Source organism: Scaptodrosophila lebanonensis, unplaced genomic scaffold (genome assembly GCF_003285725.1).
Source record: "Scaptodrosophila lebanonensis strain 11010-0011.00,11010-0021.00 unplaced genomic scaffold, SlebRS2 tig00000024-arrow-pilon, whole genome shotgun sequence".
In the NCBI taxonomy this organism is placed as follows: domain Eukaryota; kingdom Metazoa; phylum Arthropoda; class Insecta; order Diptera; family Drosophilidae; genus Scaptodrosophila; species Scaptodrosophila lebanonensis.
Genome location: NW_022060538.1, coordinates 22,017,000 through 22,041,477, shown reverse-complemented (window position 1 = coordinate 22,041,477; position 24,478 = coordinate 22,017,000). Strand labels below are relative to the sequence as shown.

The window sequence follows — 24,478 nt, the reverse complement described above, 5'->3', positions numbered from 1 at the left end:
TTAATATTCCGCTTTGATAATTTAATAAAAATAAAATTAATAAAAATTATAGTAGAAATATTAGGAAAACAAGTTCTAAGATAATTGGCTTATTGCAGTTTTTCTTTTTGAGTTGTACGAAATAAATTTATAATGTTGGTGCGACCTTCACCACGAATTTATGTATTTAATTGAAATTTTATGCAACTATTATTATATTGTTTTTATTAATTGTATATGAATTGATTCATTTTTCCTAGGTAGTTCGTTACCTAAAATTCTCTCGAAAAACGAATTAACTGTTTTCGGTCCATTGGCGTCTGAACTGAACTGCACAGTTTCACGTTTATGCTCAAATTATTTTTCAGGCACAATTTTTAGGCTTTGCCAACAAAGAGTACAATGCCTTGCCGAACATTATAACATAACATTTTTAACTGAGTGCCGTTGTTATGATAATATCGATTGCATGGATTCAAACAAAGGACTAGAATATTACACTTGAAGCAAAAGTTATAAAGGAAACCTTTCACACACAGTCATATGACGTGATGTTGTAGAGCTTTACTTCATCAGAATATATGATTTCCTTATGTGTTTTCACATATTTGTTCAATATATTCAATAATAATAACTCGACAAATATCGGCTCTTCATAAACAATGGTAACAAAATATTCACGTTATTAAAAAGCTAAGTATGTATGAAAAGGCAAACTTTAATCAATTTGTTGTGGCACCTTCGTATGCAAAGTACTTTGTAACTTTAAAACAAAATTAAAGCACAGAGCTGTCCATTTAGACCTTCAAATAAAGTCCTTGATATAGCAAGCTGTTGGCGAATACTTGACTTTACCTTCGAATTGTTCAAAAGCTCTTACATTTTTGCAATTAAAACTCAATATAAAATATTTTGTGTGCAACTATGTATATATATATACGAATGTTTGTTTGCATAAAAGGATATTGTAGTTGAAAATCTCGCGCTGCTGCTCAAAAATCCAGTGATGTGTGTTTTGGGCTGAAATATAAAATTCCAGCGAAATTTCGCTTTAAACACATTTTATGTGAAGCGGCAACTTTCTGCCTGAGCTGATTACCACAAAGGGCTATGAGTTGGCGAAGAGTTGTGGCCCACATAAAAAAGGGACGATTACAAATACATACTCGCAAACAAAAATGTGGGCAGCAGAATCTCGGAAATGTCGAGTTAATTAAGCAAACATTTTAATGATTGTGCCATTTACATATTCTCACATACATAGTCGCACATAGTTGGATAAAGTCCTATAAATGTACCCACCTAAAAAAAACTCCACAAAGAGTTGAAAATGTATGCGGCTGTCTTTGACGAAAATAAATTGCCGCACTTCGTCCGCTAGATAAATGTCAACATGCCGTATGCGCAATATTTTACTGTGCGTATGTGTGACATACATACAAGTATGTGTGTATATTTGCATTGCGTATACGCAGCAAACATTTTAATGATTGTGCCATTTACATATTCTCACATACATAGTCGCACATAGTTGGATAAAGTCCTATAAATGTACCCACCTAAAACAAACTCCACAAAGAGTTGAAAATGTATGCGGCTGTCTTTGACGAAAATAAATTGCCGCACTTCGTCCGCTAGATAAATGTCAACATGCCGTATGCGCAATATTTTACTGTGCGTATGTGTGACATACATACAAGTATGTGTGTATATTTGCATTGCGTATACGCAGCGTTTGCCATGAACAAGCACCCTTTGAATGTGCATATTGCCCCATGTACTCACCTATAAAATAGTTGGTCACTGTCCGCATACGCTTCGTAGTCAACACAATCCAAACGACAATTAAATTGCCGCCTGTTGCCACGATAACCATCCCTCCGAAGAGCAGGGTCCAGAGCACTTGACGCCACCAGGGTAGGACGAATGCAAACGTAGTGCCCGCCGCCTCCTCCTGCTCGCCCGAGATCAGACCTGGTGCGCTCGTTGATAGGCTGTGCGTGGGAAGATAGAGAGGAGGCACTGAGATAAAGTGGATTCCTTGTTTGCGACATCAACAATACTAAATTAGTGACATCGAGATTATGTGTTTCATGTTTGCTTAAGACAAAATGAGTGTCAAGTGACTGCTCACAGAACCGCACAGCAGCTCTTTGCTCCATAAAATGGCGCTCTTTCTCTGTTCATGTGCATGTGTGTGGGTGTGTGTGTCTGTGTCTGCTTTTGTGTGAACCGGATGCCGTAGACATTAAGCGAGTGTAATTGTGCGTGTCCTCACAAATCCGTGTTTGTGCGCGTCTGCTAACCCAGCAAAAAAGAAACCTCCGCCCCACTGTTGGAAATGCCTTCAATTCGAGAGGTGTTCATAAATTTTCTGGCACAACAAAAACCACGATTTTTTTTTTTTAATTTGATCCTTTGTTGTATCCAGTCGTTTCAAGGCAACAGATTTATATAAATTATAAATGTTACATTTTATTTAAGACTGAACACCTAGTTTAAGTTGTATTTGTATTTAACTATAAGTTTAATTTAAGTTATAAATATAACAGTATAATTAAAAAGAAGAAGTTGTTTCAAAACTAATTGAGGAAGTTTAAGAACATGAACATGGACCAACTTATTTTGTTGAATTATTAAAATATTAGCAATGACTTGGAAATACTACTATATTTCCAAGCTCGTATAAGCAGCGAGATTTGTGGAAATTATACTTTAATTTTGATTAAGTAATAATACAATTAACAATTATGTCTTACTTTTAAATCGTTTTTAAAGGTCCTGCTAATATCTGAAAACGACCAACCACTTCTTGAACTGACCTCCTTGAGTCTAAGAATGTGGGTATGTATGTTGACCAACGTTAATGACGTCGTCATCGCCATTTACTTATGTTTTTCTTTTTAACATTTCCCGTCCCAGCTTGTTTATTTAGCCGCACATGTTTGTATGCATGTGTGTGTGTGTGTGTCTGTGTGTCTGTCTTAGGCACAAAGTGTTTCAAATGGGCAACACACGGTCTGGCCCTGGTCGGCCTACAGCTGGTGGCGTTCCTTTCTGTTTAAAGAGCCACAAAATGGCGCCTCTTTAGGTTGACGCCATTGAGACCCAGTGGGGATTGGGTCGCGAAACAGGCGTTTAATTAAAAAATAAATATCTCGGCAAGGCAACCATATTTCCCAGATTAGCACATGGCGCGTGTTTTCAACTTTTAAGCCTGAATATATCGCACGCAATTGTCGCGACAGCTGAATATTTAACGAGCTGCAAAAGATATGTATTTTCAAAACGAATTAAGTCTATTAAAGCCATCAAAAGACATAAATTGTTCATTAAGTTACTTGGTTTAAATGCTTTGTACTTGCAGCTGAAGATTCACATTCATGCAAACAACAGGAACCGATTCCAAATGGGGAAAGGTTACACGTAGGTGTTTGTTCGTCTATCGTTTGCGAACATAAATTCTAAAATATGAAGGACCATACCTACTTAAATGGCAAATGTATCACATTTTAAAGATAGTGCAACCAGTAGGAGGAAGGGTGATTAAAAAGGTTGCGTTTCTGCTCATCAGCCACTTTTATGGCTTGAGGTCTTGCTGTGCGTCATGGCCTGTATTGAGGCAAGTGTGTGGTTTTTGTGTGTGGGTCGCCTTTATGCGACGAGTAATTTAATATGTATGTCGTATGATATACGATGCTGCTTAGGAGTGCCAAAGTGCCCCAGCGCTGGCCATTGTTGCTCCGGCCACTGCAGTAACTCATTAGTGCCTGGGCGGTGCTCTCCGGGGCAATTAAATCGGGCATACAAATATGTGCTCATAAGTTCCACTTGATGTGCTGTTTTTTCTTTCCATTTCCTATTTATTTCACCCTTTGTGCTGGACAATTCGTGTGCGTGCATTTACATTAGCAGTGCCCTTTGTTTGTTGCCTTAGTCGAAAGAGGATTATTGATTTTTGTAGGCGTTGAGCGGCCAAAAAGCATTTCGTGTGGCCTCAGGCATCCAGCACATGCGAAAAGCCGCTAAAGGAAAAATGTCATGATAAAGGATCTGTTGAAGATTTGCATAAACTTGAGCGCCGCAATACAAACAAATAAACATCCCTAAAAGGGAAACAACAACAATAGAAGAAATAGCAGCAGTAGCAGCAGCTGATACTTCAAAGTGCTAGATGAGGGACTCGGAGTGCCGCAGAGCAGGGGCGCAGGGCAGGGGAAAGACTGTTGCTCAGGACACACTGCAATGATATTTTTCGTGCTGGGCCACATCAATAAATCGAGGGCAGCAGTACTCTGCACAGTGGGCGAGCCTTAAGCGTCCTTTATTTTCAATTACAACTTTAAATTTAATTTTCAAATCAAAAACGGACGTGTTGACCAATATGGTTGCGGATGCGATGTACAGTGAACGGAAAAATATTTTTTTTTTTTTTGTGGGAATCGTAAACCCAATACGAGTACGTTTAACCAAATTAATACAGATCGTGTTATTTCTGTGTTAAATACATACATGTATGTGGGTGATATAGTTGTAGCCAATTGGAACACTATACCATTGGGGTGATGTATTAACTTTACCTCTGCACGGATTATTTGACAACACCCAAAGATGATGTACACGTAAAATAATAAAAAATTTGTTAACGAGTTAATTACTTTGTTGACGCGGTATCCTGTTTCTTTACCCTCCTTTACACAAACCCAATTTTTAATTGGGATACTGCCTTTCATAGAATACCTAACAGAGGTTTTATGTAAGGACATTTGCTAATTGAATTTCGAAGGCACAAGTACCCTGGGAAAATCTTTCAAAAGTAAAGCAAATAATTGTTTAATACTTCTTATTCATTATATTCCCAAATTTAATAAAGAAATCTCTAAAAGGGCATATTCTTCCAATCATGGTCATTTCTAGCTGCAAAAGTATTCTCAAAATTAACTGCTTTTGCCATTTTACTTTTCTCTTGTCCCGTTCTTCTTCTTCCCATATATAAAGAAACGGGCGAACAGCTGATGCTGCGGCTCAGTTGGCAACGCTGCGCCAATCTGAAAGGTGTGAGGCAGGTTAATAGGTTATGGCCATCCTTTAGCGATTGAATATTTTAACAATACGCGTATACTTTATTTGTTGTTATTGTGTAGCTTTTGCTAAGTCTCAATCATCGTCTACCACTCGGTTTTCAGACAACAAATTTTTTTTGGAGTTATTGTACAATTTAAAATGCTGCCCCTGTCCAGGAAAAGTGCACGTACAAGGTAACACTCTCATTGTCCCTACTTTGTTGTACACTTGTGTATACCTGGAGAACTTCGAAAAGGATTAAATTACCCTGAACATTTTATTTTCTCAATTGTGGTTATATGCATGTGATCCATAGAGATAACATTAAACATTTTGTAAACTTTTAATGGGTTGTTTTATTCGTGTTGCTTACTTTGGCATGTGAGCCAACCACTGTGCGTGCAGGGGACTGCAAAATGTTTTTTATAAAAACCGCATGGCACGCGCCAGAAAAGTTGTTCAAGTTGAACAACTTCGATGTCGATGTCGATGTCTCTTCGATACGCCAACGCACGAGTGTCATAATTATCTATGTATGGGTGAGTATCTCTGTGTGTGTGAGTGTGTAAGCTTGTATATGTGCGATAAAGTAGATGGCAGTCTTGAGAGTAAATGTTGCTGCACTGCAGTGACGATTTAAAAGCATGCCCCTGTCCTTTGCAGCAGACAGATGACGATTCGAATGTTGGGAATAGAAACACACGCATGCACAGATATTTCTTGTGGCAGCATATTCAAATGCGGAGATGGAATGAAAAATGTATTTTATTTGTGCGCCGCCTCGGCGTAATCCATTTGAAACGGAAATAAAAAGTCAAGCCAGGCGCAGCGAACGGAAGCAGTTGAGTCAAACAGGCTGACAGTATGACTGATTGAATGGCAAGTGGACTGACTGAATGGGTGAGTGAATGAACGAATGCTGCGTCATTAGTTATGCATGGTTTGAAAACTAATAGCAGAGCAGCGCACAAACAGAGCGGCTCGTCGCTTCATTAAATACTGCTGCTGCGGTCACAGGACTTCATCAACGCAAATCAACTCCAAGAGGAGGGAGATCTTGATGACCACAGCTGATGGACGGTGATGGTATGTGGGTGTGGATGTGGGTGCCTTTATTCAATTTGCGTCATAATTAAGCATTATACGAATACTTACATCTTGCTTAGATTGCCGCTGCTGTTCGAGTGGAGCTGGTCTTGACTTAAATCGAAGAGGGATGTTTGATTAACCGTCGAGGCCATAGCATTGTAGAGCATGGCCGGCGCGTAGGTATAGCTGCTCCAATTGTTCCAGCTTTCGCCCTCCAGACCGCCAGTGGTGGTGGGGTTTGGGGTGCTGCTGGTGGTTGTGCTGGGGTCGTCGGAATCCTCGTAGCCAGATAACATGCTCACTGATGTGGTGCTCGTCGTCTGCCAGCCGAAGTCCAGCATTGTAGTCTTTGAGGTCTTTGCTACGGCCAGTTGTTTGGCTTGCAGTATTGTGGCGTCGCCGTCCCTTTATGCGTGTGAATCGTTATTTGGTTTCCATTTGTTTGGTCATGGGCCTGGAAAAATGCCAAGTGAGAATAGAAATTCATTTCAATTTGTTCTGTCTGTGGATCGTCCAACCAAAAAGCCAATGCGAAACTAAAATGTTAGACGTTCCTGTATTTGGCTGCTGTTGTTATTATTGTATTTGTGTTTGTGTTTAGTCAACAAGCAACAAAACTAAGCGTTTGATGCTCTCTTCAGATAATAAAAACCTTACAATAACAACAAGATCCTGGCAAGCCTGCAGCATATTGATTTGGATTTGTTGTTTGCGCAGGGTTTGGTGTCATTTGCGGTCTGTTTGATTGTCAGCGCAAAGCCAAAAACACCACCAACAACAACAACAGCAACAACAGCATCAACAGCCACGGAAACAGAAACAACAAAAACATCATGCGGTCACTTGGTCTTGAAAACTTTCGTTTACGTTTTTCATTTAGCATAATTGCCATTCTACCAATACCTTTGAGCGAGTGTGTGAGTGAAGCGTTTATTTGAATGACTATTGGCATGTTGTCGTAAAAAGGACGATAAGATGAAAGGCACAGCTTAAAGCTATTTGACGATTCATAACACAGGTCGAATATGTAAATAGAATGTCCGCCTATAATCTAATTAAAACCTTTTTCTGCCTCTCAGGTACATAAATGCTCGTATAAGTAAGTAAGTTTTGAACGAATGAGTACAGATTGAAAAACAAAACTATATTCCATCGGGAAGAAGTTAAAAATTAACTTTGATTAGGAGTCGCAGTCTTCTTGGGCTCCTTTCCATTCATTGCCTCAGCTTTAATCTGTTCCAAAAGTTTCTCCATTAATCACCCGAGCACAAGATTTGTTATTTAGTTCATTATTTCCCATTATTCCGCACATTTATTTTGTTTTTATTACACACATACGGAGACGATAAAAATACACTTTCCGCCTTTACCGTCATTGGCAACAAGTGAGCGAGAAACGAATACGTCAAGAGTTGCTCCACGACTGATAAATACAAAAACTCTTGTTACCACTATACATAATTCAGATTGCGATACGAGTAGAACTTAATGTCGTGCTGGTGTGACTCTTGAATACACTGTAGCCTTTCAACTAAAATCAACTTTGCAGGGCCAATCGTTTCTATAACAGCTATGCATTGATTCTCCTTATGTTGATTTGTAGGAAACTTGCTCCCTTTTCATATAGCCAAAAAGGCGGACAGACACACCTTTTATACTTGCTAGTATACCCTTCTACTCTTTTGGTATAGGGTATGTTAATGGTCGCTTATAAGTTTCGGATGATTTCGTGTTTCAAGTTGAACTTCAAATCTTATGTAAACATCCTATGTATAATAATTTTGTTTTGCGTGCGTAAAATGAGTATTTCAATCTGAAGATAGAAAATATAACACAAACACACACAGACTGAGCGTGGAGACTGATTTACGATTATCGCCTCATGGGCTCCTCCAAAAGATACTCAACAGCTGTTGTTCTAATTGAAATTGTAGGTCATGTTGCCCAATAGTGGCGGTATGACCGATCTAATTTTCCAATATTGCCAATGCGATTTCTTAAAAAATCAAAGTTTAAGAAAAGAAAGAAAAGTAATTCGTAAAGCAGGGAGTTTCTGTCCGGGATAACAAAATTAAATGAATTCATATATGAGTTCTTTTGCTGAGTGACTCAACCAATAACTAACAAATACTTAGTGGAATGTTCGGCTGGCATTCCCATTAATATGTTTACTCTTCAATTGGGTTGCACATTAATTGTGGAAATTAAAAACCTTCGTTTTTTTCCCATTCGAGCATTCCGTCACTTATCAGCCACTTGAGATAAGGTGGATGCAAGCGCGTACCCAACAATAATTTCGACTATCTCAGTAGTGAGGTTATTTTGCGTTACCATTTTTCCGAAAACAAATCGATTTAACTCAAAGTCTAAGACATTAAAGTGTTCGTGGCTTAGCTCCCCCTGTGGAAGGCACACATTTCGTATGCAAAACTTAACCTTGGCCGTTGTCGTAAAAATTAAGTGGCATGATGCATGACTCGCAGGCAACGTTGTCGAGCTGGTTGGAGCTGTCAACGCGGCGGAGACACTATTGGAAATATTCAATGAGACACCGCCCGCTGGCTGGCGTGGCTTGCGCATATAATCTATGACAGCTTCACCTCCCAGGAAGCCCCACAACTACCTCAGTGGCTCGGGACCTTTTTCTGACAGGCGGCAGACATACCCCTGGTATTGATAGAGCTGTGAGGATAAGGGTAATATGATGACGTTATGCTGTCTAAACTTTGCCCGAACAAGTTTGTTTGGTAGCTCATTAACGGTCTAATTAGTTGACACAGCGGTGGAATGTTGGCAAAGTGCTATTACGAATACCAAACGTTAACTGACTACTTAAGTGTTATATGTCCACTTGTGTCAAATTTCAGGCCTATTTAGAAAAAAAAACAGCAATAATTTGTCGCCTCCAATTTCAGACATTAATTGTGGCCCGTTCTGGGTTTCCAGCATCCAATTGTGTTCGCAATATTGTACGTATTTCATAACTTTTCTTCACTAGAATAACTTATGCTTCAACATATGTCTAAGGCACCTCTAACTCCTTTGCGAAGGCTAAAACGATTAGGTTTTTTCAAAACAATTAGATAAGCATAAGCCACCACTTACTTGTTAATCCTCGCGCCGAAGGGCTCGAGGTTAGCCTATCGTCTGCATTGACTGCAATATTGTATAAAATTGTTTAAATTTTTTATATCTTCTGATGCATAATCCCAGATATTCTTCTAAAAGCCAAAAAGTCTGCCTTCAGTCTTAAAGTATCTTGAATCCATCTTAATGTTATACAGTATGTATGTTTTGTTATACGAGTTTTTATATACGAGTATGCTTGAAAGTCAGATAGGATTGCAATCTTTCTTTTCTAGGAATTTGTTCGCATCGCTAATAAACTTTTCAACTTCATGACAAAAACTGTACTTCCAATCGACAATGATGATTATAACTATTTCTGTTACTATATGTCTTGATCTAGAAACTTTCAATATTGAATACATTTATTCTCAGAAGGAGACACATTGAATGGAAAGTTATTGCACGGGCTAAGTATTAATGAAACAATAAGCTGTCCGTTTCTAGTCATTGATAGTTGTATGTAAGTGTAGGCTTGTCGATTCGTTTCTAAGCGACTCGTTAGCAGAGCTAAGTTGGTGAAAGTTAGCTCTGTCCACACTTCCCACTCTCCTCCTTAAGCCTATTTAATACCGCAATCTACTCCACCTGATAGTGCGTAAACGTAAAGCAGAAGTTGTCATAGCAAAACCCAAAGATCCTAAATTGTTTTTCTATTTTTTGAAAGTTATTTGGAAACTTTTTTGATGAAACCCCAAGCCAAATAGCCGTGCGGCGCCTTCCATTGAATTTAATGGATTCTCTGCTTCCTTCCGGCCTCCACTTCCGCTGCTGCCGGTGACAGGATGATTGTCACCTGGCCATATATCATCAAGTTTGCTGGCTAGCCGGTCCTATTCGGCCCAAAAGCCATGCTGTTTCTGGGTCGTGGTCTTTTTTCCATAAGCAAATTTGTTTATTGTTAGGAAGAAATAATTTGCAATTTCCAGTCTGTTGGTTGGTTGGGTGGGTGGTCCGTCTGTCTGTATGTCTGTTGATCAAACAACTGCGCAAGTGGCGATTATGCGAAAGGCACCTCATCACCAGTGTCAAAACAAATGGTGGGAACAACAACCGAGCGAGTGCAAGCGCTAGTGCGGGTACTTACTTGTAAGTAAACAGGCGAAAATCAATTACCGGCAAGTTGTCTACGCGCCAAATGATTACGAAAAGCAATTTGAAAACATCGGCCAAAATTAATAATGCCAGGCGTGTTGGCGAGTGTGTGGACGCGCATTCGCCGGCAAGCATGGGGAACTGGGATGCGGACGCAGTGCAGCGGTGCAGCAGCTGTGGAAAGGGGGAGGATGGAGGGAAGCCAGGGGCATGTCGTTGCAGTCTTAATGAAAAGTAAACAAACTTCAAAGGAATGTTCTCTATAATTGGCAGACTGTATGGCAGGCAGGCACGCCGAAAGACGCGGATGCACAGAGAGGGTCATCTGCAATGTTCCAGAGAGCATAAACCGCACCCCCTCCACCCCCCATCCGCCAAAAAAACCACACCTACACACCTCCTATTTTAGATAAAACAGCTTGCAATGCTCGCAAATATTTGAAGTAATGGAAAAATGTGCCGGTATTTTATTAGCAACAATGAAAAGAGCGCCCCAAGTACAACACTTTATCGCAGTAATCGAAAAAAGTCAAATCAAATTTTTCTTATTTTTCTGTCATCTTGAGAAATGGCGGAAAGTGTCACGTTCCAATGCCTGTGTCTTAAATTGATAAAGTCAAGAGCAGCTGAGCGGGCTGGAGGTCAGTCGAGCAATCAGTGGGCAGTGGCATGCGGGTGGGCCACTGGCGAGATTACGTATACGCCGCGTTGTGTACAGAACAGTGTTTTGTTTGTCTGTGTAAGACACACAAAGTTGAAATGAATTTGTCGTTCAGTCGGCCAGCCAGCCAGCCAGTCAGTCAGCCAGTCAGTCAGCCAGCCAGTCTGTCCGCTCTGACGCTTTTGGGGAAAATAGTATCGCAAACTTTATCACACAATTCACACGCGGCTAAACGTTGCGGTAGTTAATGGAAAGGAGCTCATTGTTGTTGCTGCTCCTGATTTGTTGTAGTTTTGTTTGACAAGTTGGGCTTGGGGCGTGCCCATGCAGCGCACAGTGTGATATTTTTCCAGTAAGTGGACCCAATGGTAGAGATAGGCCCTATTAATATCAGACTTCATTTTCTGCTTAAAATAGAATGGATATTTCAAAATCGATGCATGAGGCCGGTGATAAATGAAACCGAAAACCGTAGGAGCTCTGTCTGGCATTCCCATTGAATTACTATTTTCGTCTCTTGTTGTTCACTTACAATATAAATTATTAATACTTGAATGCCCTATTGGCTAATGTATTTACTACTTAAATGGTTAAACAAATTTTGCATCTCCAAATCTTAATCAAATGTTATTGTCCCAGATTCTTTTGTACTTTGAAATTTCGAAATTCGCAATTTTAAAATTCACTGATTTGTTAGATGCGAAATTTAAGGTCGGTGTTTAATTATAAGAATAGAATAAACAATCGCTAATGCAGTTGCCGTTTAAATTTTGTTTTGTTTATGTTTTATTTATGAAAATGTAGCAAAAATTATTCCTATTCAAATGCCATCACATCTGGATTGAATTTTATTGAGCTGATTCTTTCAATCGTGAAAAATAGATGTTTTGTGTTTAAAAGGGTAATTATAAGTAATTTCAAGCCTTCAAAGATGTGAGATTAAAAAGTGTTTAGGTAATACAACATTTAAATCGAAAAGATTTTAATGAAACAAGATTGCCGCGAAAGTTAAGGCAAGGTTTCCTAGAGACTAGGTTTAATTTAATTTTTGTTTTTCATGCATTAATTGTAAGGATTTAAACCTTTTGTAGTTCTGCTTCTTTTCCAAATGGTGCCACTGTGTATGGTCGCAAAAATAAAGCATGTTCAGCGTTTTGTTGTGTGCTTGGAAGGGGAGGGAGACAAACTTTAAGCGCAGGGCAACATGTCCGGGCTTGTGTGCCCACCATAACTGACATGTATGTGTGTGTGTGTGAGAGTGTACACATACAGATATATACATATATAGACATGTATGACTATATACTTGTATGCGCATTTAGAAGTATGTCAATAGGCGCTGTGTTGGTCTACATTTTAACTGCACACACACACACACACACACACACACACACACACACACATTCTCACTCTCATTTCCTGCCTACACAGGGCTCTAAAACAATTTAACAAAAAAAAGCGAGCCATATGGAGGAACACGCCCCTTGAAGCGCCTTCTTCTCTAACTTTGGCGTGCTACGTGCCGCACATTTCATTTGGCAGTACTGCTACAAAAATAAAACAAAAGCTGAAACATAATAAGCAGAAGCAGCAAGCTTCTTCTTTCTTTCGCTTTCGCTTCCTCCTATTTCTCTTTCTCTTCTGCATGCTCAACACGCGCCCTGTTAAAAAATGCCCAAAAGAACAGCGAAAACAAAGCGGGTGCACAATAGAAATGAACTTGAATTCTAATTACCAACGCCTATTCGAAATGTTTAGCGGCAATCAGGCCCCCAATCCAGTCCCAAACCCCCTCCCCCTCCTCTCTTCACCCGCTAGGCGCCACGAACGAGCACGTAGCCCGTTTAATTCACACACACAATCACACACGAATTACACACACACACATACGTATATATTTAAATGAAATAAAATTATGCATCACCTGCCTGTAGGTGGCCCACAAATTGGCCAAGCAGGTGAAAAAATTCATCAAAATGATTGTTTAATGAGCTTCGTATGTAGCTGAAGAAATCAATGTGTTTCCATATTCTACGATTTTCTTTCTAGTTCGCAGCTAAATACAAGTGCGAACATCAAAAAACAAATATGTTTAAGTAAAAAACCACACACAGAACTGCTAAAAAATACAAACAATACGAGACTAAAAATAAACACCGCCTGCCGGTTGTCGATGGCCCACACGCGCCTCTTTCGCTCTTCTTTGTAGGTGCTCAGTAGCCGGGCCGACTTGTAAAGGATAATGATAATAACAAACTTTTACCGTTCGCTGGCTTCGCAAATCTTAAAGATTTGGCAGCCGAGAACTATCAGTCATAAACATTAGCGGCAGATGGGAAAATAAACTGTTCTGGCCCGATAATGAATTCTTATATGCGTCTTAGTCAACCTGACTGAGAGCCCTCTTTAGTAAAGGCCAGAAGCCGTTTATGCAACTTTAGGAGTAACTGGAAATCCTTTGTAAACACTCGTATTTAGTTAATGAATACGTGGAAAATAATTATTCAGTTATTGAATTTAAATTTATATATTAAGCATATTCTGATCCATTTTGATTGTAACTTTAATTTCACACAGACTTGAAAGCGACAGAAATTTCTTATTAGAGGTATCTATCCTTTGTACTTGTAAGCACTCGTATATAGCTTATGAATATGTCGAAAATAATTAATTATTTAATTAAAATTTATATATTAAGCACATTTTGTGTGTAACTTTAATTTCACACAGACTTGAAAGCGACAGAAATTTCTTAATGCAGGTATCTATACTTTGTAAGCACTCGTATTTAGCTTATGAATATATCGAATACAATAATTCAATTATTTAATTTAAATTTAAATGATCCATTTTGTGTGTAACTTTAATTTCACACAGACTTGAAAGCGACAGAAATTTCTTAATGCAGGTATCTATACTTTGTAAGCACTCGTATATAGCTTATGAATTGTCGAAAATAATTAATTATTTAATTAAAATTTATATATTAAGCACATTTTGTGTGTAACTTTAATTTCACACAGACTTGAAAGCGACAGAAATTTCTTAATGCAGGTATCTATACTTTGTAAGCACTCGTATTTAGCTTATGAATATATCGAATACAATAATTCAATTATTTAATTTAAATTTAAATGATCCATTTTGTGTGTAACTTTAATTTCACACAGACTTGAAAGCGACAGAAATTTCTTAATGCAGGTATCTATACTTTGTAAGCACTCGTATATAGCTTATGAATTGTCGAAAATAATTAATTATTTAATTAAAATTTATATATTAAGCACATTTTGTGTGTAACTTTAATTTCACACAGACTTGAAAGCGACAGAAATTTCTTAATGCAGGTATCTATACTTTGTAAGCACTCGTATTTAGCTTATGAATATATCGAATACAATAATTCAATTATTTAATTTAAATTTAAATGATCCATTTTGTGTGTAACTTTAATTTCACACAGACTTGAAAGCGACAGAAATTCCTAAATAGAGGCACCTACAAGTACAGGGACATTATGGAAGTACGTCTCGCTTGTATGCTTTACAATTATAAATGCGATTACGATGGAAAGCCAGTGGAGTGTGCGAACACGAAGAAGTGCTCAGAACGTTAAACGGTTAAGTGATATTGTGCCACGATTTAGCGTTTATGTTTGGCAATGACTAATGGCCAACACTTATGCAGGAGAGTGTCTGCCAAATAAATTGCGATTCGCATGACGGATCAAGTGTAGGCAATTTTTTATTTTCTGTCACAATGTTTGCTCAGATATTGCAGTTAAAAGGAGCTCCACATGCTTACAAACAAAAGGCTTTTTGGAAAATTACAATGTCTGAGAAATTATGTAGATGTTTATTAATATGCTACACCTTAATAACATTTCGTTGTGGCCACAAAATATAAGAGGACTTCACGACATTCAAAGCTTGCTTAAGCTTTAATTTCGAATTTCCATAAATTTGTCTTCAATAATACAAAATGTTAATTTATTAGAAATTGATTTAACACTTTAAAGTTTAAAAGAAGCAGGGTGTCTATTGAAACTAATATATAAATTAAAAGGTATCAACTTCTAATTAATAAATTTAAATTAAATTAAAAATGTAACCCCTTACACATTAATAATGAATTAATATTTCGTGACAGTTTTCCAGTGGCAAGCATGCAAATTATTTTGGCTTCCAAGAAGTGACCAATTATATTATTTATAAAGTTTATGAAACAAACTTAAGCTGCTTACTCGCATACAAGAAAGCATATGCCCCTCATTTGCTTAACCCACTAGTACAAGCCGGACAATTCGATGGCCCAGGAGAAAAATTGCACCTTAAGTTTATGTTAAGTTTCTGAGAGATAGACAGCAAAAGTCTTGCGAATTTGCCAAAAGTTAGCTACATTGTGGAAAAAGAGCAGACTTTTTTGAATCGTATCATTACCCCTAAGATCCGAAGTACGCTTAAGACTGCATCTGCAGGAGCGTGGAAACTTTGTAATGAAAATTATTTACTTTTGCAAGTGTACTTGCATCCGCCTTTCGAATCCGTCGGGCAATAAAGTTTCTGTTCATAAACTTATTTCCGTTTGCTACGTGAGGCTGCCATTTGTTTGCAGACACGTGTTTGTCTTGTACATAATAAACTTTTGAGCTTTAAATCCTGAAGCGAATCTCGTAATTTGTAGCTTAGATATGACAGGGATATACTATACATGGCACAGGCACAATATGAATAGAAAATTATATTAATGCTGCCCCTTGCTGCCCCTTGCTGCCCCTGGCTAGCCTTCAGAATATCAGAATATCTTATTGAATTGTCCGGTCATTGCACTAAGTGATACTATATGTGCAATTGCGTTTGAAGACAGTTCGCATAAAACACAACGAGCTTCTTATAAAGATATCAGCGAACAATGTACGATGCGAACACTCATACGACCTGTTGTACGCCATTCACCAAAGCAATTGTTGTAAGTTACACAGCATTCGAGGCAACCAAGGCAACCAAGCCAACCAAGACAACCAGCGACCCAGTGCCCAAGCGCCCAAGTTGAAAATATATGCGGGTCTAATAAAAATAAATGCTCACTTCTTTGCCATAAAGCAGGGCCAAGCCTGCCAAGACATAAAAATTAGTCAGCACCAGCGTCAGAGTCGAGCACTGAACCAATGTCTTATCTTATCGGCTCGAGTATATCACGAACATATGTATTATGCCTGTGCCCGGCATACAAAACCGACATCGACACTGGCGAGGTGGAGGTGGAGAGGTAGTGAGGTGCCTTCATTGCCTGAATTTCTACTATCTTTCGACTAAAGTTTAAGGAACGCCAGTATCGATGGCGTGGGCAACAATAAACTTGCAGCGCCTCCTCCTGCTGCTGGTGCTGCTCCTTCACTGCCACCCATTCAGTCAATTTATTGCAATTATGTGTAAATTAGAGAACAAGAGCGGGTATCTGTGCAGATGGCTGGGGCTAGCGACATGCGACAAGCGACGCAATGCACTTGCCACAAAAGAATGAATTATATCAAGAGGTTGGGGGCAATTTCTGTGGCAGAGGCAAACATACAAGTAGACGCAAACGGAAAAGCAAATATAAATACAAATACCAACACAAATCGGTAAAATATGTACATTATTCACAAAGTTGTTTGGGTTGGATGCTACCTTCATTGAAATTCATGTGGAGCCAAAGTGCAGGGTCTCCTGCAGCGCTCCTCAACTACTGGCCTCCCTCGGAGGGCAATTGGGGCTACGAAAAATGACTGCCTCGGTTCTTCCAATTTAATTAAATGTTTTAATGCATGACAGCACCGCAATACAGCATGACTTCGAGGCTGATGTCGATGGAGATGACTATGACGAGGTCGTTGGGTGTCCCTCCTGTCCTGTGCCACGCGTACATGTCCAATGTCCGTTAAAGACTTTTACGGTAACTGTGTTTTTAGAAAGGAGCCAGCTAGCTGGTCTACGAACACGCACACGCACACGTACAGGAACACGGAGGGACAGGATGCGGACACTATTATTGGCCAACACGATCCGGCTCTGAATTTGGCTGATAGATGGTCAAGCATCAAAATCAACTAATGGCCGTCAAAACGCTTTGGACTGTCCACTAAAGCGGCATAATAAAGGTCTCTCTTTCTCCACCTGTGGTCCTAAAAGAATGCTAGTTGAAAAGCTTTGGACAGGCACTACTTGCTTGGCCTTTTCATTATGTAATCCAATGGGCGAGTGTTTGGGAGTGTGGTGTGTGGTCCATGTTGTGTGTTGTTTGTTGTTTGTGCGCTCGGAAAATTAAGCCGCAGGCGGCAGGCAAGCGCCAGCTACAGCTCTGGGTTGACATAAAATATTTAACGCTGGCAAAGTTAGTGCCGCTTTGATTGATTTACAACGTAGTTTCGTCGCAATCAAAAACCACAAAATGCTTTTTGCCCATCACAGATGGGCAGCAACATATAAACCGACAATCCCAAACACAGCACACACACTACACCCACATATGTGAATATTTGCTATAATACACCATAATTGAGTTATGTTTCCTTTAAACAACCGACGAAAAGCAATTAATTTCACGTGTTTTCCCAGGTTCTATGTTTGTGTACAAATTGTTCAGAAATAATCATTCCGGCTCGGCGAACAGAATCTATCAATGCTTTTGGTGCACACATACATATATTTGTTGTTAAATATAGCCACGGCACATATTCCTAGAAGTCGCGTGAACATAGTCCCCTATAAAATTAGGTGATTAGTAATTAAATTGGATTAAGCTAAATGTGCTTAGAGAGAAAGTTCGAGACTACAATGTTTGTTTTAATAGCAGATTTCAAATAGCCATTCGAAGGTCGATGCTTCTGAAAATGTAGGACGCATATTCTCTATTTTCCACATTCATGATCGAAATTCGGTGCTCAAAGTAGAAACTTGTAGCCTTGTGTAAGTATGAAACACCCAGAAGGTAGAGACAAATCTAAATCGAAATGTCCATCGATCCATCTTTCAATAACTACCCCTCCCCTACGCAAGGTTAGCATTCAGTGCGCCGAAAAGACTTTTCCTTAACGCTTCGGGAAGCCTTAATAAAGGAATCCGAACTAAAATTTATTCAATGATCTACTTAGCTAATGAAAACGTACATTAATTGCTTTAGAAATGTTGACACCGCTGAAGAGAATATTTGTGTGGAGTACGCATCATCGCTGTCTTACAGTAATTACTAGATAAATGGAGGCCCAAACCAAATACTACTGTTCAATTAGTTGGTTGTCGTTAAGTGTTCGTTAGCTCTTCTGATGTTTAAAGCTGCTATTTTTACATTTTAGGGTTCATTCTCTTTAGATAGTTTAGCAAATATATATCCAATCATATCCTAATCAATTCGCTGGCTATTTTGTTTTCAATATTTATAATACCAGCAACTTCAAATGTAAAATTGAGTATACAGTGTTTTGTTATCCATTGTTTTAAGCTAGAATTTAGACAGGATTACTTAAAGGATCTGTAAAAATAAACGCTACGTTGCTGAACGGTCAGTCCCCCAGGAAAATTCTCTGTAAATGTCACTGTAACACAAGTTGGGGCTTCGCCCATCTCTAAAGTGAACGCCTTTTGCTGAACTGGCCCCACGGTCACGACTATTCCATGGGGCTTTGTTATTTGTAGAAATTTGTGTTAATCGCAAATGGGCGAACACCCGATCACATTGCTTAATTCCCACATGGCACTTCGATGCATTTCAAAATGTCAATCTATTGTCAATTATTGTGCGAGCAAAGCCAAGCAAATAATTGCAGGTGCGTGTAGTCAGCAGGTGCTTAACATATTTAAACGGCACTTGCACCATTGGACTAAGGATTCTGAGAAGAATAATTTTAAATCAAATGTATCGGAAAATGGGAACAACATTTTAAAAAATAAATAAGCATTTTAAAAATGATTGGAATTGAAATATTTTACTACTTAGTTCAGGCTTCTACAATATTTATAGGATCTGTGTGGCTTCCGCTTGGGTGTAACATAAAACGGAACTATGTAACAACTATCTCTTCGCCTGTAGGATAAACATAAGCAAACAAATAATTATTGGTGTCAACAATAAACTATTTTTAAGAGAAATATATGTATAAAAAAAACACACCTACAAAAAATATATATACAAACACTGTAGATTATTTCAAACAAGTTTCTAAAGTAAATCTGTAAAAAAATTTATAAAACACCTGTAGAAGAATTTATTTTTTTCATACTTGTATTTTATAAGTTTGAATAATATCCGTTCGAAGGCTTCAAATATAAATCAAATATATAACTTTAAAGCTGTGCAATGCGAGCCAATAACTCATTCTGAAATCAGTCTGAATATCGAATCGAATAAATTGAAGCTTCATTTGAAAACATTAAGTTAATTGCTTAGCATGTGTTGACAAAAGCCGTTGAATTCGTCTGGGAATGTCGGCTATCTTATCATAAAATTGTTTGGAAAGAAAGGAAAGGCGCAGAAGTAATGTGTACTCTTGTGCTATTCTAAATTTATTGCTAAGCCATATATAAACTGGAACATAAAGACATTCATTGAACTATGTAAGACATATGTCACTGGCTATTTTTTGTCTGGCATCTTAACTTTTAAGTTTAATAAAGGCTGTAAATTTAATCTTTAAATGGTTGTCATCATTTTTAAAATGTTTAAATGACATTCATGAACATAACAAGTTCAATCCTCATCCCTTACATTAACTATCAGATTGCAGTTATGTTGCTTTCTCAGTCTTGTTTGTTGTTCCATGCAGTCATTGCTCTGCAGGAACTGAAATAATTCATTGACTGAGCTGTGTGGCTTTCAGTGGCATATGCTGAGATTATTGGTGTTGAGAGAGGATGGGATTTTCTAATATCTCTTCATATTTTAAAAGTAATAGGCTTTATTTCAAAACATTATTCTTTAAATACTAAACAGCTGCTTACAGCTGGTGCTTTGTAAATAATACATCGTTTCGTTGCCTTACATTATTCACACAACTGTCCTTGAAATATATTTTATTTGCATTTCTACTCAGCGCGTATTTAGCTGTATAGACTTAGTCGATTCCCTGAAGGATTGCGACAAGCTTTCCTATGATTAAATCAACATCTTTCCGTATTTGTATTTTTTCAATAAACAAAGTTGTAAAGTTAAATAAATCCCCCAACGCTTTGTAAGCATTTAACAAATCTTTCGGTTGAAGATTTTGTAATACTTATTCGTATTTAGATTACAAGGGCTCAGCTAAATGGCTCGTGAAATAATTTTAAGATTAAATGGAGCGAACTAATTGTTGGCTAGCCACTTAAAAATTCATTGCACTCAATTAGGATTAAGTCTTCAAATCGTACACAACAAGATCAGGCCGTTTGGCACGCTTCAGACGCACAAACGAGTTTCGGTGGCAGCATCAATGTGTTTGCTTAAATACAAATGTTGCTTGTGTATTTTGTCAATATTTGTTAATTTCTGCGCACTTATTTGCATTTTGAAAATGCGCTTTAAGTTGAGTTTGTTTTGCTATTGAAGCTTTAAAAATATACTTGATACTCAGCAGCACATTGTGAAAGTCAGCGAAAGGGTAAATTAAATTCAGCTATCTTTTTAGTTTTACTTCTAAAGAGTGTGCTTCTAGGTATGAATTGAACTCCCTTCAGAGGATGTATTTTAAAATTTGTATTTGAGCTAATTCCATTGAACAATTCTAGACAACATATCTCAAAACCAACAATTTATAATTCTAGCTAAATAACAAAACACTTCACAAATTAAAGAATTCCAATATAGTATGTGTTCTTCCTTATCAGAAATTAAAATGTAATATACAAACTGAAACCGAATTAACCGAACCCACCAGCACTTTTCACTTTTATGAATAAGTTCCTTCCTTTAAACATTGAAGGTAATTTAAATATTTGAAATTGTTGATAGGCTTTTACATTAAGTGAGACCTCATATCTGCTTACCAGGAAGTATTTTTAGCTGTTTGCTTAACAGCTATAATTAATATTTATTTGTTGATGCTTCAGCATCAATTAAGCACTAGAAGCGTTAAATGCGCTTTATTTTTTCAATAGCATGCGAAAACGCTGCGCAGCTTGTGGCAAAAATACTTGTGGCTTTCCAAAAATGTGCAAACTTTTTCAATAATTTTCCATTACAGCGTTTTCTTTTCAAGATACTATGCCGAATTCTTTTTGGCCTCGGGCAGATTGTGCAAAATCATAAAAAATAGTTTAATGCGATTCTGTTATTCAGCAGAAAATTCTGGAAATGCCTTTATTTTAATGGCCGGCGGCAAAACATTCCGCTGCGACTGCACCACGACTATACAGATATGTATATAGTATGAGCGAACTCGGAACTGCCGCCTCGACCTACGCTCGAACTGTTCGCGCGCGAGTTTGCCGTTAAACTGATGGCAGTGCTGGGACTTGGCCTGCCATGTGGCGTAGCTGATGGCCCCAATGATGGCCTCGTGTTGGCAGACGCTTGTTGCTTTGTTGCATTTGTGAAGCAGAATCGGCTATTAGTTTGCTGGTATGACTGTAGATATAGATTAATATAAGGAAATATTGTAACACTTAATCCTAAACAAGCTTCCTTTTTTATTGTTTTTTATTCTTTTCATTTCTTCCTTTTTTTTGTTGCAAGCTATTCAAAAAATAGCTTTATGTTTTCGAAAACGAGAATCTGTTTGGCCAGTGCTGCCGTGCTGCGAACATACTGTTGTCTACTGCTATTTGGCGCATGCGCAGTGCAAGGCACACGAGTTGCTGCTTAGCTTTTTCGCTCTTTCTGTTTTCATACGCACATTCGTAAACAACGTTGGCCCCCAAGCCACGTGTGAATTACAGAGACGCTCTCACACACATACACACGTGCATAGGCATTAGCCCAACTGCAGAAAGATGAATGCGAGTACAGGAGCACCTCCCGCCGGCAATTGCCTCTCTGTTGTTGGCGCGTCTTTATGTTCTTGCATCTGTTTGTTTGTTGCTTTGAATTGGCATGTGTGTGTGTGTGTGTGTGTGTCAGTGTGAGTGTGTGCTTGTGCGAGTGCGAGTGTAGACGCGCCAAATGTGTTATTTCTTTAACACGAGGCCGCGGTACGCCCAAAATGCCTAAATAAGCAATATTAAAGCAATGCGAAATGAAAACATTTCGATGCTGCTGAACTAAAGCACCTCTCGTGGAGATTTGCTGGGAAACTATGCGCATATTTAAATATTCTCCTACACACTGAGCCCCATGAAAACAGATTAGAATGCAGAGAAGGAAGGCGAAACATTGCGTATACGCACCATGTCTATTAAATAAAAAACAGACTTCACAATTTCGAACTTGTCGATAAAAAAACATTTACAGAGCATGCTTCGTAGTTTTGTTTCCATTGAATTCCATTCTTATTCCCTAAATAAGCCAATTAGTTCTGGATATAAGCTCAAAAGAAAACTTACTCATGAATAATTTCAAAGAAATGCATTATCTTGTATTAAAATACATTTTCTATAGGAATAGAAACGTAGAGAACTTTCTTGTAAGAATCCTCAACAATGATAATATGCCAGATAGATTTTAAAAAATATCAATTCAACAAACAAATGTAAATATACAATTAATTAACAATTAAATTGCTTTTTATCATTTCCCATCGTAGGAAAAGAAGACAGCAGCTGCTATCCCTAAACTGCCAGATCAGTCATATATAATACACCTCCACAACTGCACCTTTGCACTTTTGCACACCCTTTCTGGCTTAAGCACGCGCCATGCGGCGTATACGCAACGCCGGCTCTGGGGTGGGCTTTGGCTATAATTTATGGTCCGCCCGTGCAAGCACAGACAGTGCAGGTGGCCATTGTCTTACTGAAAGCCATGTTGATGACCCACATTTAATCAGCGTTAATCGCATTCGCCCTCGTCGTGCTGTCATTATCTAAAATGGTAATTTATCTGTCATTTTAATGTAGAAAATTTTCAGACCAACGCACTCATTCCAAATATATGCAACGCCGTCACGTATACTTAACTAAAAACTGACAGCGTGACGACGCACCGCATCATTTTTGATTGATGGCGCCATGTTTGTGTTGTTGCGATAATTGCTGCTCCTGTTGGCTCGAAAATAAAACTCATTTTTTACAGGATATCCCGTTTCAGGACTGCCTCTGTTGCCTTTGCTTTTTAAGGGCCAAGCCATAATATGACCAGACAACAAATTTCGGTTTTTACAACACATATATATGTGCCTATTATGTTTCAAGCTGGCGCTGAAGGTCGGAAATTAAAATGTTTGAGCATAGTTAAGTTTATTCTCGGTAATGGTGTTGAGCCATAGACAAATAATTAATCCTGTTTTGCACAACAAGATGAGTCATTAAAAACTCTGGTTGACAATTTACTTTTAGAAATGTTTTAAATAGCATGTTTCAAAGAATTTTCCGCATCACTATTTAATCGAAGCTTTTATCAGTTTTCGAGTTCAGTATGCACTTCAACTAAGATTAAGAGCTTAATGGTGGGAAAATAGAGAATTTCTTTTTTTTTTAAATGTTACTTTTAGAAATTAGATATAGTATATGTGACGGACAATAACATATTATACTCAAATATTTATAATAATAATGTTTTTTTTTCAACCTGAATTTAAGCATTGATTAAGGGGATTAAGAAACTAACAAGGATTTTCTCGATTCGCAGTCGATTGCTACTCCATCTTCAGGTCCAAAGTGAAGATGATTTTCAAATTAATTGGTATATTTTTAAATGCAACATAATCGTATCTATAGTATTTTTCTGAAAACTAACGCAAAAAGTTGCCATTAGCAGCAAAATGCTTTCGTAGTACGATCACAATTGAGACGGCAGTATACCCTATATTTGTAATAAGCGAAACCATTTGACTGTTTGTGTGCAGAGTGTAAAAACGTCCTAATGCATGCCTACAGATGCAAATTTGTGAAAAAGCCCTGAAACCGATGCGATGAAATTTTCAGCATAACTTTTGATTTAATTGAGGCACTTTATGCATGAGTGTTTTCTAGCAATTAGTGGCCGATTTTTTTCCCAGACATGTCCAACACCCCATCCGCCGACGCGTCGTTCAGTTGGCCGTTGCTACGAACACATACGAGTATACCCTGTTTTCAATGGCACATGGCCAGATTATTCCGTTGTAAATGCTTGTGCAGGCAGAAGTGCTTCGACAGAGATATCCCATGGATGTATTCGTTGTAACAAGCTGGGCATAAGCCAAAAGAGGAAAAGCATTTACATATAGTATATAGCCATTTATAACAAGAAAGGAATGCTAAAGTCGAGCAGGCTCAACTCTTAAATACCCTGTACCACCCCACGAAAAAGTAATTAAATTAATTATTTAATTTAATTAATTAACTAAATTAATGTAATTAATTAACTAAATTAAAT

The 24,478-nt window shown here is 38.1% G+C and overlaps 1 protein-coding gene across 1 annotated transcript in view; it reads right to left on the bottom strand.

Moving 5' to 3' along the window:
- The window catches only part of LOC115620725 (tachykinin-like peptides receptor 99D), a 33,834-nt gene extending 12,735 nt beyond the window's left edge, over positions 1 to 21,099 (bottom strand). Inside the window, exons 1-3 of the mRNA XM_030514105.1 lie at positions 21,013 to 21,099; positions 6,199 to 6,586; positions 1,765 to 1,973 (exon numbers count right to left, since the gene is read on the bottom strand). Of these exons, the coding sequence (XP_030369965.1) occupies positions 1,765 to 1,973; positions 6,199 to 6,473 (484 nt within the window). The 5' untranslated portion in view covers positions 6,474 to 6,586; positions 21,013 to 21,099. The remainder of the gene's footprint in view (positions 1 to 1,764; positions 1,974 to 6,198; positions 6,587 to 21,012) is intronic.
- Positions 21,100 to 24,478: the final 3,379 nt, after the last annotated feature.